The sequence below is a fragment of the Ictalurus furcatus genome, chromosome 19 (genome assembly GCF_023375685.1).
Source record: "Ictalurus furcatus strain D&B chromosome 19, Billie_1.0, whole genome shotgun sequence".
Classification (NCBI taxonomy): domain Eukaryota; kingdom Metazoa; phylum Chordata; class Actinopteri; order Siluriformes; family Ictaluridae; genus Ictalurus; species Ictalurus furcatus.
In genome coordinates, this window is record NC_071273.1 from 12,043,860 (window position 1) to 12,062,633 (window position 18,774).

Here is an 18,774-nt window from a genome sequence, read left to right on the forward strand (position 1 = left end):
TACAGAGTAGTGTGGTGTACGCTTTTCTGGCCACAACCTTCAGAATCCATGCTGCAGTCTGATTGGCTCGCTACACTTCTGTGTATAAGTGCTTCTGTGTGCTGGATTCATTCATTCATCACTGAGAATCCAGATTCTGACCAGATGTTAATGTGAGGTGGAAATATGGCTTGAATCATATCCAGTCATAGGCTCCAGGTTTCCCCATGACCCTGAAGAAAGGATAAGCAGTATAGAAGATGTATAGATGGATGGACCTAGGGGCAATTTAGACACATCAATACACCTACTGGCATGCATTTTTTTTTTTTCCGGAGGAGAGAGGAGACCGGTCATTGTCCTCTGACCTCACTTATCAGCAAGTTGTTTCCACCCACAGAACTATCACTCACTCAGTGTTGTTTGTTTTTCGCCCCATTCTGTATAAACTCTAGAGACTGTTGTGTGTGGAAAATCCCAGGAGATCAGCAGCTTCTGAGATGCTCAAGCCAGCCCATCTGGTACCAAACCTAAATGCCAAGGTTAAAGTCCCAGAGATCACACTTTCCCCCCCATTCTGCTGTCTGATGTGAGCAGTAACTGAAGCTCTTGACCTGTATTGTGTTGTTGCCGCATGATTGGCTGATTGGATAGTTGGGTTTATGAGCAGGTATACAGGTGATCCTATTAAAGCGGATGGTCAGTGTATAATCACGGGATTTTAAAAATGTTCCTGGAATCACATCTTGTTTGAAGTAGTTAGCAGTGAGTAAATGAGAGAATCTTACATGTTTGGCAACAGACTACATTTACTGATGAAACGTATGAGATTCTCTAGCTCGAGGTCTGGCTTGTGAGAGTAGACACGGGTTGATTTGAGGCACATGCACTGCTTCGCATTATAGACGATGTGAAATGGAAATCATAACACACACCCAAGTAACATCATAGCAGCAGGCCGACAATACATTCGTAGAGGAAGTGTAGTCCACTGTTTTTATTCCAGATGCCTTTAATATAGTTACTATACCTTATTTCTCAATACACTTTAAACATAACACTGACTACGTTTACATGGACAGCAGTAATCTAATTATTGACCTTATTCAGAATAAGACAGTATTGTGATTAATGTGTTTACATGAGTCACTTTTAGAATATTCCTTTCATGTTCCTGTTTTACGTGTTATAGAACATAGATCGATTAACAGCTCACGTCGTTACGTCCCCGCGCCACGCCGTCCGACGTTCCCTCCAGAATTTCACGTATCGACATACAGTTCGTCTTCGTTATGGTACCGTATACAGTTTTGGGTGTTTTTATTTTTAATTTTATGAAAGCTTCAAGTGCAGTTAATTATTTGTCATGCTGTACGTGCAGATAGACGACGGCTTGAAGCCGTGAGCTGTGTCCAAAACCGCATACTTACCGAGATGCATGTATTTCTCCTACTATATAGTAGGTAAGTGCGCGGTTTGGGACGCAGCCGTACTCTCTTGTTTGCCGTAAAATGGTTGAGCACTGCCGTGTGTGTACGTGTCCTGTCCCAAAACACGGTGAAAACGCCCATATGACGTTAATAGTGTGATTAAGGTGCGTACATGTCTGTAATGCACTTCCATAATGCGATTAAAACAGGAATACTCCACACGTCTTACAATCTTATTTGTGTTTACTTCGAGTATGACTGATCGGATTAAGGTCATCAATAATCGCTGTTTGCATGCTAGTTTCTTAATCAGAGCATCGTGTTAATGGGGTTAATATCGGATTATTGTTGTCCATGTAAACGTACTGAGTGTTCCTCATACATGCATAATAATATACTGTACTTGGAAAATAAAACCCCTACGTGCAGAACATCACTCAGTGCCCAATCCCTAAACACAGACCAAAAGGCTGGACCTTTAGAGAACTTGTAAATATATATGCGCCTATCGCTCTGTATAGATCAGGGTGTAATTATGTAAGGGTCATCCTATACTGGCAAAATATTGACGCCTCATGAAAGCGTCAATGACGCAAGCATTGTTCGTCTGGTCTCATGTGGTAGCTGTCAGTTTGGCGAGGATAAAATCTCATGGGCAGATTGATGATAAATGCAGTTTCGGGTGTAAAAGCGAGCCTGAAAAGCTAGCTCATGGCCTTTCCTGAGTTTCTTTATTGTTTATTCGTCCGCTGAAACGTTCTTTTGGATTATTTTGCGTATTCAAGACAGTTTGGTTTTAAACACTTATCTGTCTTAGGTTTATTCTTGGGTTATCCTTGGTGTTTTTTTGCCCCCCCCCCTTCTGCTCCATAGGAGAGCAGAAGCTCTCGTGTAGCAGTAATCAGAGAGGCGGAAGAAGTCCCTATTGCCCATGAATGGAAGATTAGGTCTAAGCCATGCATAAACTCTGCTGAACTGATAGCCTTTCTCACTCACTGCCTGCTCTCCGAGTTATTCTCTGTGCTTGAGGGTGAACGAGTGTCGGATGCTGTGCTTTCTGCTGTTTGTGTTCTTGCTTTCCCGACCCGATCGCCAATGCGCCCACAGGTCATTATAAGTGAAGCGCGTCTGCTCATGAAGACGGGTTGGCGATCACTTCCTTCATTTACGCAGCACCTTTATGACACCGCAGGACGCGGTACGCTTTTCACGTCCCGTCATATTCACGGAGTCCTTCATTAAGAGCTGATGGCAGGTTCTTCACGATTGGCACGATCACAATTCTGCAGCTGCTATCTCTTATCGCTTATTTTTTTGTTCCCTCCCCATGCTGTCTTAATTTGCTGGGTTGCCAGAAAGAAATATGAACTTAATTCCAGTTTACACAATTATGCCAAGGCGTGTCTGTGCGCGAGAGTGTGTGAGCGTTGTGGGAGAGCACTGACGGAGATAAATCAGCCGCTTGTCCTTTTCAGGGAGGTCAGTTTCCTCGTCTCCAGTCAGTGACACGGAGGCTGCAGGCGAGCAGCACACTGATCGCGTTCTTCCTCCTACACCATCCCTTCTGTCCCTCACAAACATGCCATTATTTCTCAGGCAATCAATAGGGGGAGACATTGCCCTCTGCTGTGGAGCCGTGGGACAGAAAAGCAGTTATAATGGCATTTATATCGGCGCTGTCTTCTTCACTGCTTCACCTTATTAGACTTTATTGTAACGATAAATATTACTGTAAATATTCCCGTCCATTGTTGTGAGAAACAATAGGGTTCATAATGTCAATGTATTCATCTCAGTACTAATTGCAATATTAATCGCCATGATTTAGTAATTGTAATTTCATAATTGCAATTTAAATGCAAAACAAACATTAAAAAGCAATGTCCAGATTTTAGTTGCGTAAGAGAAGTCTAACAGGAGACGTTTTCCCTACACCTTCTGGCCAGGTGACCCGTGTGGTGCTTGCGAATAAACAAAGGTCATAAATACTATAATGCTTACATTTTAATTACTTTCTTCATTTGAGCAACTTTTGAATGGCTGAATCTCGTCATTTTTATAGAGCATGTAGTGCACTATTAGGTTCTACAACAATTATGCTATACCCTATGTAGTGAGGATACAGCATATGTAGTGACATTGAAGCCTAATTGTATTGAAGATGGCACTGATTACAATATTCCTGTTAAATATGGAGGATTTTGATCCCAGGTCATCTAATACATGTACACTTCTGGGCAAAAGAAATGGGCCAAGCCCAAACTGGCAAAATATGAAGCTTTTAATGGTGGTAACAACAAAACATTGGTCAGAAAATTAGCAAGAATGCACTCGTGAGAGCTCTTGTGCCACCATTTTGTTGTTTTTACTTTTGCCTCAGTGATGTTTTTTTTTTTTGGGGAAAAGCTAGAAACAGAGAAACTCACTTACAGAGTCTTCTTGTATGCAAAGGTAAAATCATGATAACGATTCACATGTTTGATGGAAAATTCAAACTAACACACGTCTGCGTGTGCAAAATGAAAATAAAATAAATAAATTAAATGAAGTAAAAAGTTGTCCGCAAGTTAAACGTTTAAAGAAATCAAAGAGAAACGCTATCCCATACTAACTTACTTTATTTGTTTGTTTAATTCTTGCAAATTTTCTGACCAATGATTTGTTGTTAAGATCATTAAAGGCTTAATATTCTGCCATTTTGGGCTTGACACGTGGTTTTTTTTTTTTTTTTTTTTTTTGCTCCAGGAATGAGAAATTGAGCTGAACAGAAGCAATAAGAAAACGTTTGTCTGAGCATAAAGATATAAATCTAAATCTGAAACCTTTTTCCACGTTTATAACTGAAAGGTGACTTTTCCCCATTTAATCCCAATCATCTTTGCTTAAGAAAACCAAACCAATCCAAACCTGTACAACTGATGTTCCTTCAGTCTGTCAGTCTAAAGTTAATTAATATTCAAACACATTTAAATACTAAACACTTCCTGTAATTAAGGTTGGAATTTGACAGCTACAGCATGTAAGCTTGAGACAACTGTAATGCATTTAAGATTGATTTTTCTCATGCCTATGCAGATTTTTGCCTTCGAATATATAGATATTTAGAAAGTTCTGACATCCCAGGTTTGTGTGGTTGAGTTGTTTAAATATATATCTAAAATTGTATTTATTTATTATTTTTTATTTTGTCAGCCTCGTCCCATTTGCCCTTTCAGATCCAGCCCCAGCGAGCATGGAGGAAAGCTGTTTGTCATACACAGGGGCCATGCTTATTTTCTGTGGACAGGCTTGCATTTCTGATGAGTTTGACCTGTTCTAGCAGCAGGCAGGTCTCTCTTTTTTTATGCTCTCCTATGTTCTTCGTTTAATGAGTGTGTCGTGCAATGGCAGCAGGATTACTTTATTTTTTTTTTGACGCCATTTGAAGCCGGATGCCGTCGGAAGGTCAGCTTTCAGCCTTTTTTATTTTTTTTTTTACTTTCAGGGAGTAAGATATAGAATCACATGAAGCAATTATGCCACCACCATGTCTGTCGTTGCCATAGCGATGCGCAGTCCTCCTCTGAGGATTTTGAACCCTTCTCGTCTTTTTGCATCTGACCGTCATTTTCTCGCTCTCGTACCTTCCTGTTGTGTGTCTGTGCTCCGCTGAAGTCCCGCACAGGTGTTCATTGTGTACCGCTGGCAATCCTGTTACACAGCAATTTATCGTATTATAGGATTAACATGCCTGCGATTTCACTCTTAATAGACAGCATCATGAATGACAAATGATTCAATTTGATGCTGCACTTGCGCGATTGGTAAGGCAGAGGTTGTTGTTTTTATAAGGAATTAAATGAGCAGACTGGTGTGCTCTATTGTGAATAATCGAGTAAGCGGAGCTTCCTTAGAAATAGACGTACCCGTGACTCTGTCATGTCCTGTATTTCCATGCCTGGTAGTAGTTTCTTTCTATCTCAGAATGAGGACTTTTTAGTACATGATTGTTTACCGCGGAATAAACCGGCACTGTCTCTGCTGCTAAATAGTATAGAAAGCATCGCGTGAGCCCCGAGTGCACGCTGCGATAAGGCTGTTGCCTTTTTGTCACTGGAACTCTACTACTTTGGATCTTAATGGGATTGCATATGTATGAGCTCTAGTGCAGTGGATTACTCTGTATGCACACAGTGTGTGTGTGTGTAGCGAGCTGATGGAGAGCATGGAGATGGACTGGAGGGGAGTGTGTGAGCCAAAACATGCTGTATTCAACATGACCTTGATGGGACTGTTTGGGAAGAGCAGTGTTCGCTGGCCCCCCTCTGTTTGGCTGGTGCTGAATGCCAGTTTAAGGATTAACTCCGCAGACCCGGGGATATACATGGTGAGGTAGTGTTTTGCACATGCCAAAGTCAGCATCAGGACCCCAGTATCAGTACATCTTGGTATCAGTACTGCACATTTGTTCAGTGTGCTTAAAGGAATCCATCAGTGCTTTGCAACGTCTTCTATATCTACTGCATCTGTAGCTCGTGTGTGATTACTACAGACGACAGTCGCGGCATGTCTTTCGACCCGGATCACTCAAAACCCGCTAAATATGGAAGGCTGAGCGCAGTTATCGGGGCCTCGATAAACATTTATGTGAAACATGTTTTTGCTTTCATTCAAATTTTCATTCGTGAACTATGACGCAGTTAATTAATAGTAAAAGCATATTGTATTACATTTGACAGCAAAGTGAAAGAAATACAGATTTGTTTTTTTCAGCTCGCATTTTCTATACCAGGTTTTCTGGGGGGGGGGGGGGGTTTAAAGGGTAAAAAAAAACAAAACAACAACCTGTTTTTCATGAAAAACTCTTCTACTTAAGAAAAATCTGGCAACTACAGAGGCATGAACTACACACGGGTAGTTTATAGACTCTGAATGAGGAGCCCAGAAGCATGTGTATAGCCCATCTCTGAATATGCGCAGAGTACAGTAGCTTTTCAACTTGTGTCACCGACACGGATTACAAAAAAAATTGGGGCAAAACAACAGAACAGCTTTGGAAAGAAACATTGAAAACAATCAACGTGATCACTTTTAATTGGGGCCAGAATTAAGTACTTAAGTAAAATATGTAAGTTCAGCAAAATGTAAATAGGTAAATAATGGCTTACCAATGGTAAATAATGGATTACTAACTGAATTTACTGTAGCAACATAGACATTATATCAATATGTAAAACCTACATAAGGTCATGGCCACTTTTTAGAGTGTATCTGACTCATCCTGACATTGCCTTCACACTGGCAAGGATTTTTCACCATCCATGTATCCCGCAGAGTGCTCATTGCTGCTATGTAGTGGGCGTTCCTATCGAGTCTTCAGTTTAATCTCGTTCAGTTTAATGTCAGCTACTGTGTTTTCACTCGTTTTTACTTTTATTCTTGCTAAAAGTGAATATTTTGGATGGACGTACTCTGAAGGAGATTGAGAGATCCACGAGTCAGATAGGAGAAGCTGTTCACAGGACAGACACTTCACAAATCTGGGCTTTATCGAAGAGTAGTCAGAAGAAGGACATTGTGGGGGGGTGGGGGGGGGTGGGGAACGTTTGTAGACTGCACAAGCATGGGGAAAGATTCTCTGGTCTGATGAGACCTAAATGTAACAGTGGGTTTCATTTAGCGGAAACGCAACGCTGTTAATCAGCCCGAGAGCACCATCCTCTCAGTGAAGCATGGTGGTGGTAGCATCACGATATGCGGATGCAGTTCATCAGCAGGGAAACTAGTCAGGGTTGAGAGTGAGACGGATGGAGCCAAATACTCTTCCACGCTTCATGCTTGTGAAGACTTTGCAGGTTGTCCTCTCAAACTTAGGCAGACATAAAATAATGTATTTCAAAGTGATATCCCTATACACAGGGATAGTAAAGAGCTGAACATTGTATAGTCACACACACACACACACACTTATACACAAATGCTTTTTTTATTGCTTTGCAGGCTGCTGTTTAATGTTGTACTTTTAAGAGTTTCGTAAAAAGCCAAGGTACAGACCGATCTGATCATTTTCAGCTGATTGATTGCAATCCTATAATGCCATTTAAACACTGATATCCTTCCCCTCACATCTTTAATATGAATCTTCATGTCTTTGGCAATCTCCTGTGTGTGAAATATTCATTATGAACTGTAATCACGGGCTGCTAGATGAGAAACTTCTTATTAAATGTCTTAAAGTGTGGGCGTATGAGTGTATGAGATTAGTTTAATGCCAGACAGATTTGGTTCCTTATATCCTAGGACTAACAGCCCATAAGCGCATAAGCTTCTCATGAAGCAGCTCAGGAGCTCAGCTTGAATTTCATCACAATGCTCTCATTCTGCATTGGTCACAGATTTTATTCGACATCTACTCCCCGCTGGGCCTGAAGTGCCGAAAAACTTTCCTCAGAGTTAGGGTGGTGTTTTAAAAAAAAAAAAAAAAGCTAATAAAAAAATTATTTAGTTATACACAATGGTGTCACTGGGCGTCGAGTGTTGTGCCTGGATAATGACGCAAGCGGTGTGAAAAAGTAGGCAAATTTATAATGCAATCAATTAAAGGCAGCAGTGCAGTTAGGCTGAGAGCGTGGAGGAAGTGACAGGGTCTTACTGTACGCTCCCCAGCCACCTGGACTATATTTCATCCTCCTGAGCAGCATCGGCTAATACAGCAAAGTATCTTTTTACAAGACTCCTATTAGTTTACGAGTGTGCCGTGTGCCACTCTGCGCATCTCGGTTCAGATAAGCTGTTGTAAGTCTTTCACGCTGGAGAGAGGTTCATTGAATACTGAGGACCACTTTACAGCAGGGACATAATGGAAACACTGAGACACGGAGGCGAATTACAATCACGCTGATGTGTCTCATCAGGCGGAGGCTTTTTTTCTTCTTACAGGCTTCTATGAAGAATGCCTTTGTAAAGCCCTGAGCGCTGGGCTGTGGGTCTGTGCACAGCGGAAATATCACGTAAAACAGCGCACCAGATAGCACAGCTCGTGTTGAGACACGGAACGTTTGTCCTAACTGATGGAAATGAATCAGCGAATCAGCTTCTGTAGCATTTTGTAATGAATTTCTCTTATTATTAGTGCTCTAAATGTGATTGATCAATGCACATTTTAGGATTTAGGATCAAATGTATAATATTTATAAAGACCAAAATATCTCGTATCTTTTGTTAAATTGATATTAGCCATAATTTATATTATTTCCTGAACTTTATGACAAAATGAGCCTTGTTGTTAATGTCAGCGTAGGGTTTAAAAAAAATACTCGTCACTGTTAACATATTTGTTCTACATATATATTTTAAACTCTATCCCAGTTTAGATGAAGCCTGGAATAATACCACGATTTCCAGATGCTGGGTACTCTGTAATTTTGTTTCTGCCCGGATTGGCTGTCACTGTTTTTCTCCTGCCTTCCATAAGAAAATGATAGAGCAAATTACATGCTGTTTTTTTTGACCAGCTCTACAGTCCTCTGCGATTTTGTGGCTAGATGCTGCGTCTTGAGTTTGGAAAATACTTTTTTTTTTGACTACTACTACTCGGTGTTTTTATTTGTCTAGTGCGCGTAACCATAATATAGTAAAGAAATCGAGAAGAGTGTGATCTTTCATGCTGATTAAAAGGCATTATTAAAGTCATGCTTTTAAATTTTTTTTTAAAAATATGGTTTAGTCAGAACCTGAAAAGGAGAAAAAGTAATTAAGCAAGTATGTAAGCATATATAGTAAATTAGTATATAGGAAATCTTAGCATGAAGTCTTAAAGGTGAAGAATTATGCACTTTTAAGGCGATCCCAGATAGTGCAAGAAATGTAAATTTCAGCTAAATATGAGTGACAGGAAAGCATTAATGTGGGCAAATAAATTAAATTGAAATATGAAGGGGAGCGCACGGTGGCTTAGTGGTTAGCACGTTCGCCTCACGCCTCCAGGGTTGTGGGTTCGATTCCCACCGTGGTCCTGTGTGTGCGGAGTTTGCGTGTTCTCCCCGTGATGCGGGGGTTTCCTCCGGGTGTTCCGGTTTCCTCCCCCAGCCCAAAGACATGCATGGTAGGATTGGTGGATATTGGCGTGTCTAAAGTGTCCGTAGTGTATGAATGGGTGTGTGAGTGTGTATGTGATTGTGCCCTGTGATGGATTGGCACCCTGTCCAGGGTGTACCCCGCCTTGTGCCCGATGCTCCCTGGGATAGGCTCCAGGTTTTCCCACGACCCTGAAAAGGAGTAATCGGTATAGAGGATGGATGGATGAAATATGAAGGTTTATGAGGAAATTGTGATGTTACTTTAACTGTCTTTGCTTGGAAAAGAAATATTCTGCTATTGTTATTATTATTATTATTATTATTGTTATTATTTTATCTATTACAGTAACTACTACTACTGCTTCTAATAATAATAATAATAATGCAGTTATTAGATTATATTATTACAGTATATATTAAAAAGTTATTAAATTCTAATAATACATAATAAGAATAATAATGCGATTATTAAATTATTACTGTATATTATGAAAAGTTATTAAATTCTAATACATAATAATAAAAATAATAATAATAACAATACTGCAGTTATTAGCTTATATTATTAAAGTATATTATTAAAAAATGTATTAAATTCTAATAATAATAATAATAAAGTTCTCTATTTTTGAGGGAAAACCTCATGGCAGTCTTTTGTGATAATTTAAGCTGTGAGAAACATAAATCAGACTGAACAGGATCACGCGGTGCATAATCAGAGCCTGTTATTTGCCGTATACATAATGTAACATGTACATCAGACTTCATCAGACACAACTGTGCACTTGGATACTTGCCGGGTGAGGAGGGGTTAGGGTGAGGGGGGCGGGGGAAAAGCACCTGTTGCACTGCTGTTGAGAGAGAAATAACACATGCCGTGTTGAAGCGTCGTAGCTGGCACATGGTTGGTCCTGCTGCTGCTTCCCAGCAGCGTGAAGTGTTTGTAGCTACCAGACAGATGTGCTTGCTCCAGACCCAGATGCTTTTCAGTCGCGTCCATCCCAGCCAGGCAGGCAAGGCCACATTCGAGGTCGCCGTCTCCTGGGGGAGACACAGACACAGCAAGAAGGGGACTGAACGTGCGAGTTTGCGTCCAAAACATCCCCCACCCCATCCCTCCCTCACCCACTGAGAGATTAATGTCGCGTAGAGGAAATATAACAGATAGTTTAATTAAGCGCCAGGGCAGAAGATTCATTGGCTAATTTCTGTGTCTGACAGCGCCAATGAGGGCTCAAAGGTGCGAGGCGAGGAGACGCACCCTTGAGTGGCTCTGTGTTTAATGAATTGAGTGCTTTCCCTGTAAAGTTCTTCGACTCATTAAAGGCAGCCTTCACCATGTCACTTCCTTACCGCCATCACAGCTCGTCTTCTCGCTGCTTACCTGCCTGATGGAATCACACAGATGTTCTCATGCTCCTTCAGCTTCCACTAGACCACCATGTGGTACTGTCCAGACTCTTGTTAGTGGAACATTGTCAAAATATTTCTTTATCACCACATTCATATATACACACTCGCACTGGCCACTTTAATAGGAACTCATTTATGCAATTTCCAGTCAGCAAATCATGTCACCACAGCACAGTGCATTAAATCATGTAGATGCCGAGCTTTAGTTAATATTCATGTCAAATAGCAGAATGAGGGAAATGCAATCTTAGTGACTTGGCATGGTTGGTAGTGCCAGATGGGCTGGTTTGAGTATTTCAGAAAGAGATGATCTCCTGGGATTTTCACACACAACAGCCTCTAGAGTTTACAGCAGTGGCCTTCAGCCCTCTTCCTTGAGCGCTACCTTCCTGCAGGGTTAATCTCCAACCAAAATCTAACACCTGTTTGAGTCAATCAAGAACTTCTTAAGGCAATGATCAGATGGTCAGGTGGTCAAGTGGGCAGGATTATGGTTGGAGCTAAAGTCTTCAGGAAGGTAGCTCTCCAGGAACAGGGTTGGTGACCATAAGAACCTCAAACATGCGATTCCTGTAAAACAAGAATGACTGTTAAACTGGGCGGCTGTGGTTCAGGTGGTAGAGCGGGTTGTCCACTAATCGTAGGGTTGGCGGTTCGATTCCCGGCCCACGTAACTCCACATGCCGAAGTGTCCTTGGGCAAGACACTGAACCCCAAGTTGCTCCTGATGGCAAGCTAGCACCTTGCATGGCAGCTCTGCTACCATTGGTGTGTGTGTGAATGGGTGAATGAGACATAGTATAAAGCGCTTTGGATAAAAGCGCCATTTACTGTTAAACATATATTAATGGACCTGCTCTTAACAAGACTAGACAACGCTTTTACTCTGAAAATACGTAGATAGAAGTCTTCCAAATTGTCTCACCCAGAAAAATTCTAGAATTCTTATCGAGTATTAAAGTGAAGGCCCTCGTATAGCTGCTGTCGTTGACACTGCTGAAACGTTGTAAGATTTTATCGTTGTAATACATTAAGAATGTCTGGAATGTCCTGTTTTTACCTACCTTGATCTTACCATGAAAATAGCCATTGAGCCTGACACGGCATTAAAAGATCAATAACTAAATAAGGGTTGATGACCTCCGGTTTACACAGAGTGGTGCAAAAAACAAAAAAACATCCAGCGATCGGCAGTTCTAAAACACAACAGGGAACGCCATCATAGGGAAAATAATGAACTTCACCTAAAAGTTGTGTATCGTATATACTGCACAGCCCGTACTACAGCGGTTTGCCAATGCTTATTATATAAATAAATAAATAAAATTAATGCGTGTGGATGAATTTGGAACTTGCACCAAATTCATTAATGATGATTTATTAATTAATCTGAGAGTAATGTTAATGTGTTGTGTCTGCTGAGCTCAGAATGAGTGTTGTCTTCTGAGTCATCCTAGTGTATTTCTCCCCCCCCCCGTGCTCATTCTGAGAGTCGGTGAAGGCAGGCTGATGTTAATAACTTCTTATGTGCCGTTCTCCATCACATCTTGGTGAACCACCCTGTCATGCAGGCTTAAAGAAACGGTCCATTTTAATAAACCACCGCTTCTGAAGAATGGCGATTCGTAGACAACGGCTGTTTTTAAAGGCAGTTCAGTTTCCTTTCAGCGAGCGAGTGAGCGAGCACAGAGGTTGTGTGAAGAGATTAGGCCCGTAACTCGGCGACACTTGACTAGCTCGTAACGACAAAAATGAATTATGCGCTCAGAGCGTTTGACAGAACCATCATTCTCCACGTTCAAGTAAAGGTGTACCGCTTCACAGAATTTGGCTCGGTACACAGCACCGTTCATGGATCAGCGTGTTTCAGTATGAGTAAACGCAAAACAAGCTCGCGGTGTTTGTTGTCTCGGAAATGCAGTAGCCTTAACTTGGGCGGCTGCTCGTTTTTTAATTATAAAGAAACAAGTTTCATTATGTGTCGCTTAATTTTCCAGTTATACAGACAAGACTACATCGAGTGCATTTTTGAACCCTTATGGTTGTAGACGAAGCGTCAGATTTATTTTTCTGGAAGCGCTACTGACTACTTATACCATGGGACTGTTAAATGCTCGAATCTGATTGGTCAGAAGTTGGTGAATAATTTTCTCTAAGAGCAGCTTCAAAGTATATATTAACATGTGTATATCATCGCATTATGGTTTCTAGAGTACTGACTTACCCAGGGAAGGTCCACATAAACAGATTTAATAAAGTGTGTAATTATATGATGATAATGGTTATTACTGATGTTTATTTAGCAGTTTTGGATGGAGTCTCCGGCGTCCACGCTTTCTAACAGTCAGTGGTGAAGCTGTACGTTCTTGTCTTGTAAGCTGCGTTTCTTGTCTTGTTCACTTCGAGAGAGAACAAAGAGAAGCAGGCGCGAGAACGACTGTTTATAACCGTTATAATACGAGTAAAAACAGGGTCGGACTTGTTTCATGGATGTTCCACAACATTGACCATAACTATAAATGAATAAAGTATGAAAGTTTGATGTAATTGTTTATTTATTTATTTATTTACCTGTTCGGGAAGCGGGTGAATCTTCCTCATGAAGCTAGTTGAAAAAAAATGGCAAGGGTGTGCAAAGTCTCACGAGGAATACTGTTAAGAATTTTAGTTTAGGTCGCACTTCTCTTGGTCCCTGCGTAATTCCGTACGCACGTTATTTCATAGTCTTGGAATAATAGGAAATTTAAAGAAACTCTTCTATGAGGAAGGGTGTCAGCTTTTGAGTAGGAGTGTTTGGGATGTATAACTGTTCATTTCAGTGCTGTACCATAAATTTCTGTATGAATCTGTGCATGGGTATAATCCAATATGTGGCTAGCCTTCAGGGAAAAAAAAAAAAAAAGTCTGGATATTTGTGGATATTCTGTAGATAGATATTCACCGAGTTAGTGAAACTTTCTGTCCCATGAGATTGTATATTCTGTAGCTAATCAGGAAGCTGAATTTATCTACCGTTTCTCATCAACTTACTGCGGTGAAAATAAAGTCAGACATGTAAATGTGTAAACAGGGAGAGACGTTTCTCCTCGCTTCGGCGTTTAAGCTTAAACGACTTCTGCTGCTCTTGAGCACGAATGAGACAACGCAGCACACACACACACACACACAGGAGTGGCGAGATCGAGGTTTACGGTTTGTGCGTAATGCTCGGACAGATCAGGCCATTAATAGCGTGGAGCTTGGCCAGGCTCACCATGTAAATTGAAATGAGAAAAGAATGAATCAATGCGATCGACTCTCACATTCTGTCCACTTCAACATCCATTTCAGGTTTAAAACTCTGCCATGTGCACGTCCCTCATAAACAATGAATATTTAAACCGATCCTCTCGTTAGCCTTATCTAGTTCCTGTTGTAGCGTGTGGCTTCCTGTTGCGTGACTCGCAGTCGGAACGTGTGCAAGTTTTGTTGATTAGCTAATTTATGTGAATAATTTGTTCGAAAGCTTTGCTGATTGATGATTAAGGGTAAAATTGTGTTTGATTTTAGCACGTTTAAGCCCAGCGTCGGTTTATAACGAGCTTTTGAGGTCTTCATGTTCAGTTTCCGATTAATCCGGTTTCTCAGCGGATTATTAAGAAGTTCGTAAAGTGTGTTTAAAATGGGATTCGTTGACTGAAAATCAGACGCTCTGTTAAAAAAAAAAAATATCTTTGTGCACACCCTGTGTTCATAATAGCAGTTAGGAAGTGAGTTGTGATTGATTTGATTATTTTCTTATGGAAAGAGTGTGAGATAATGAGCTTTGAGGCAAGTGATTGTACAAGTACAAGTTCTTGTAAAAAGCTAAAACCTTTTAATCAACCGGAAACCTTTTTTAAGCATGTAGCAGTTACAGCATGACAACACTGGGAGGAGCATCCAGCGTGTTACCACTGGCGTGTGGTTATTCATGTAAATCACGTAATCATGTAAATGATTATTATTAGACGGTTTAAAAAGTAAGTGTTTAATCTATTAGAAGTTCTCAGTTGGCACCACTTTGGAGGCTTGGTGGTGCTGGGATATGACCTCTTCACCTTCCGTAGTAGCCCAACGCATTAAGGCTCAATTATACGTCCTCAGAAATGAACATCTGCGTGGCCCAGTACAAAAGTCAGTAGTAGGGGTGACATAGTACCATTTCACACGATCTCCAAAATGTACTAAGGTTGTGTCTCAGATGGTATTCTAGTGTACTATTCTAGACTGTTCTCGAGTATCAGTACAGGATTTCATGGGTTTTTTTTTTTTTTTTTTTTTTTTGGTGATTGTTGCTGCCAAAGTGCTTGCTTTTTTTTCCCCTTCAAAATTCCCGATGCAATTTACAAAGTTTTATTTGATGGAAAACGACTCGATTTGGCCAAATCGCGATTGCACGCAATAGTTTTGCGCGGTCTTTGGCAGTGAGGTTCGTTAGTAAACCAGACCTTTTCGCTGTACTCATGTTCAACGCACGTGAATCGAAGAGGGCTTCGACCGAATGCGCGCCGTGATTACGTCACATGATGTGTCTTGGATCCGCGGAAAATTCTCGAAAGCTTGATCTTGCGTCCAAACCACGGAGGGACGGAATTAAGGTTAGGTTTTGAATTTTAAAAACCTGTCACGTAGCCTTTAAACCTGCTGAAAGTTCTGTTCTGAGTACCAGTCTTCTGGATTTTCTAGGTTGGTAAATACCATTGAGTGGAAGGTCTGAGTTTTCGATTTGAGACGCAGATCATGACGGCAATCACGACGACAGCAGAAACAGAGCTTGTGGTTGTGTGTTTGACGTCGCTTTGGACGAAATCGCTAAACGTTTTATAGTTTGGCTTGGAAATGAGACAGACAGGGGTGTTCTGCGGTTTGGCTTTTAATCTTCCAGGTGTACTTACAGTATGAGTGCTTCTGCACATGCACCCAAAGATTTGACAAATACAGAATTTACAGTTACAGTGGGGGAAATACGTATTGGACGCGTCAACATTTTTTTCAGTAAATATATTTCCAATGAGGCTATTCACATGAAATTTGCACCAGACATCAGTATTAACTCAAGAAATCTGGAAATATAAAGAATTCACAACATTAAAGTCCATAAATAAAGTTATGTGTGGAATGATACAAGAAAAAAGTATTCCGTTACTTATTTCCGCCCACTGTATAAATAAGGGAGAAATTCTTTTGGAGGAGCTGAAATGCAAATTTAACACGTCACAAAAAAAAAAAAAATAGGTAAAATATTTTGCATAAGCATTCCTCACTTTTAAATACAGGGCTTGAGAACCGAAAAGGCGCTATGGTGCGTGGCACAAATTCTTAACATTCGATATGAAACACGTATTTATTTCTTCTTTTTTTTCCCCCTCCACTTGTAGAAGAGCTCCGGAAGTTGAGCTGGTCAGGAATTCCACGGCAAGTGCGTCCCATCACATGGAAGCTTCTCTCAGTGAGTAAACCAGTTCCTGAACTGTAACTGAAACTCTCCTGTCTGCTTTACCTCACCCACACTGAGAATTTACTAATACACATCTCCAGCTTCGAACGCTTAGCAGGCCAGCTTTCAGATTCAGCTTAGACCTTCGTTTTTGTTTTCCACACACTCACTTGGAAATTGTTCTGAATGCGTTAAATGCTTTGTTGTTGCTCAGGTGCGACTGGCTCAATCATGTATTTAGCTGTACAAGACACGAAGTTAAATAGCAGCATTTGATGTTTCCTCATGTGTTGTTTCAGGCTGTTTGATTGCAATTAATTTGCTTGATGTGCTTACAAAAAAGGAGCACATCAGTCTAGTGGCGTTCCATGCAGATTTGTCATTTGTGCAGAATGAGAGCAGGCAAGGATACGTAGGAATAGGATACTTTACCTATCGATTTCAACTCCGTTTCAAATTTTCTAGCGCTTTTAACAATGGACATCGTCACAAAGCAGCTTTACAGAACCTGCGGATATAAAATGTAAATAAAATTTTTACATGTATTCCTAATAAGCAAGTCAGAGCTGACCGTGGCAAGGAAAAACTCCCTGAGAGTTGATGACCAGTTCTAAACATCACTAAGTGCCGGTAGTGGAAGGAGCGCCCGCCATGCTGTCGTCACGGGGCCACTTTGTTGTTCTTCGTCACTGCTAGTGTGGACGCATGGAACAGATTATCCACCTCACTCATTCGGAGCTTCAGGCTGGCCTCAGTTCATTTTCTCTCTTTCAATTCTGGTGTATTCAGGATGATGTTTCATTCAGAGCCATCTCATGAGCTTGAATTGAAAAAAGAGAAGTACAGCGTGAGTGTGATCAAGGTGAAGCAACACGGTGTTCTATGAAGACGTCGAGAATCAAGTAGTCTTTTTTTATTGCTTTATTTTTTTATTCGAGTGCCTTTCCAGGAAATGGAATAAAAAAAGCAATTATTTGCCTCAAGTGTTGTAAAAATCTATATATATATATATATATATATATATATATATATATATATATATGTATGTATGTATATGTATGTGTATATTTGATTGCAAATCTTTGATGCGGTGTGAAAGCAAAGGTAAGGCTGTTTAGTGTACAGTACCTGTGCTGTACTTGGTATAAAGAGTCCCGCAGGGTAGAGCTGGCATGATGAGGGCTGCATGTCAATTCAGCCTCATGCCAGGAGGCTTCTCCCGTGGCAGGCGGGCCACGCTGTGCCGTGTACCTGCGGTGGCACACTGATTGATGTGTTACCAGTCTGCAACTATAATGAAGCAGAGATTTGATATTCTGGCCCAGCTCTTGTGTCAGTGTGTGGTCTCTGGATATATACACACACACACACACACACACACACACACACACACACACACACACACTCATGCGCAAACATCTAATTCACCTGTCTGACCTTCATTTGCCTATGGCGAGCTCATCTGTCATTTTGACTAGAAACCAAGGCTGCACTCCCACTCAATCAAACCACATCGATCCGTGCTATCGAACCCAGTGTGGTTTGAGACGCGACTTCATTTGTCCGAGTGTCTGTCTGAGCTTCGCGTTGGTGTGTTGAGGACAGGAATGATCTTAAACAGTTGGAAATCATCCTTTAACAAGAGTGATGCTTGTCAAGGGGCGAGGGCTTGGGGGTGGGGGAGATATTGCAATCGCGGCTCGGTGAAGGCGGCAGAAGGTGGTTTCAACGGTTCCGTTAATGTACAATCGATTCCCTGTCCTGCTGACTGCACACAAACCACAACCTCCTCCCCCCGCTACCACCTCTGCCCCCCACCCCCATCCCCTGTCGCTCGTCTTCCACAGGAACCTGCACAAGTGCTCCCCTAAGTAGAAATCATTTTTGTTTTGTCAGTTCCTTGCTCGAAAAATAAAGATTTCATTTACTCCCGAAATTGATTCCTTAAACCTTTTTTTTTTCAGGAAGGGCAAGAAAAAGAGTGAGGGAAGGGAAAAAAAGAAACAATTGGCTGTTTACTGTAGATCAGCATTTAGCACTTGGCAGGACCCAAGTTTCTCTGAGAGAATATAGATGGCAGGGGAAATCACCAGTGCTTCTGCAGCCAATCACCAAGGGCCTGCACTTGATCATGGTGTTATTTTGTTTTTGCACCTCCTCCCTCCCCCAAAATACCCCCCCCCCCCCTTTTTGTGGGTTCCAACAATGATTTTTATTTTGAAAGTTGTTGCCTCGGCTGTTCTGTAAAAGTCAGTTGGAACCTAATAAAACGCGGTTGAATTTTTCACCCTAGTTGACCTGTCGTAAACATTCCATTAACCTTGCCTGCTCAGAGTACCTCTCTGCTTCATTATGCAAGCACCTCTGTGGCCAGAACAGACCGTAAACGTCATTCTTTCCTCACTCTCTTTTCTCCTTTCAGTGTCCTAGATATCCT

General features: G+C 41.2%; 1 protein-coding gene across 4 annotated transcripts in view; it reads left to right on the top strand.

Moving 5' to 3' along the window:
* The window catches only part of tbc1d22a (TBC1 domain family, member 22a), a 183,152-nt gene that overhangs the window by 17,394 nt on the left and 146,984 nt on the right, over nt 1-18,774 (top strand). For all 4 annotated transcript variants that reach the window (XM_053650349.1, XM_053650352.1, XM_053650351.1 and 1 more), the window contains exon 5: nt 16,279-16,349. In XM_053650349.1, the coding sequence (XP_053506324.1) occupies nt 16,279-16,349 (71 nt within the window). The remainder of the gene's footprint in view (nt 1-16,278; nt 16,350-18,774) is intronic.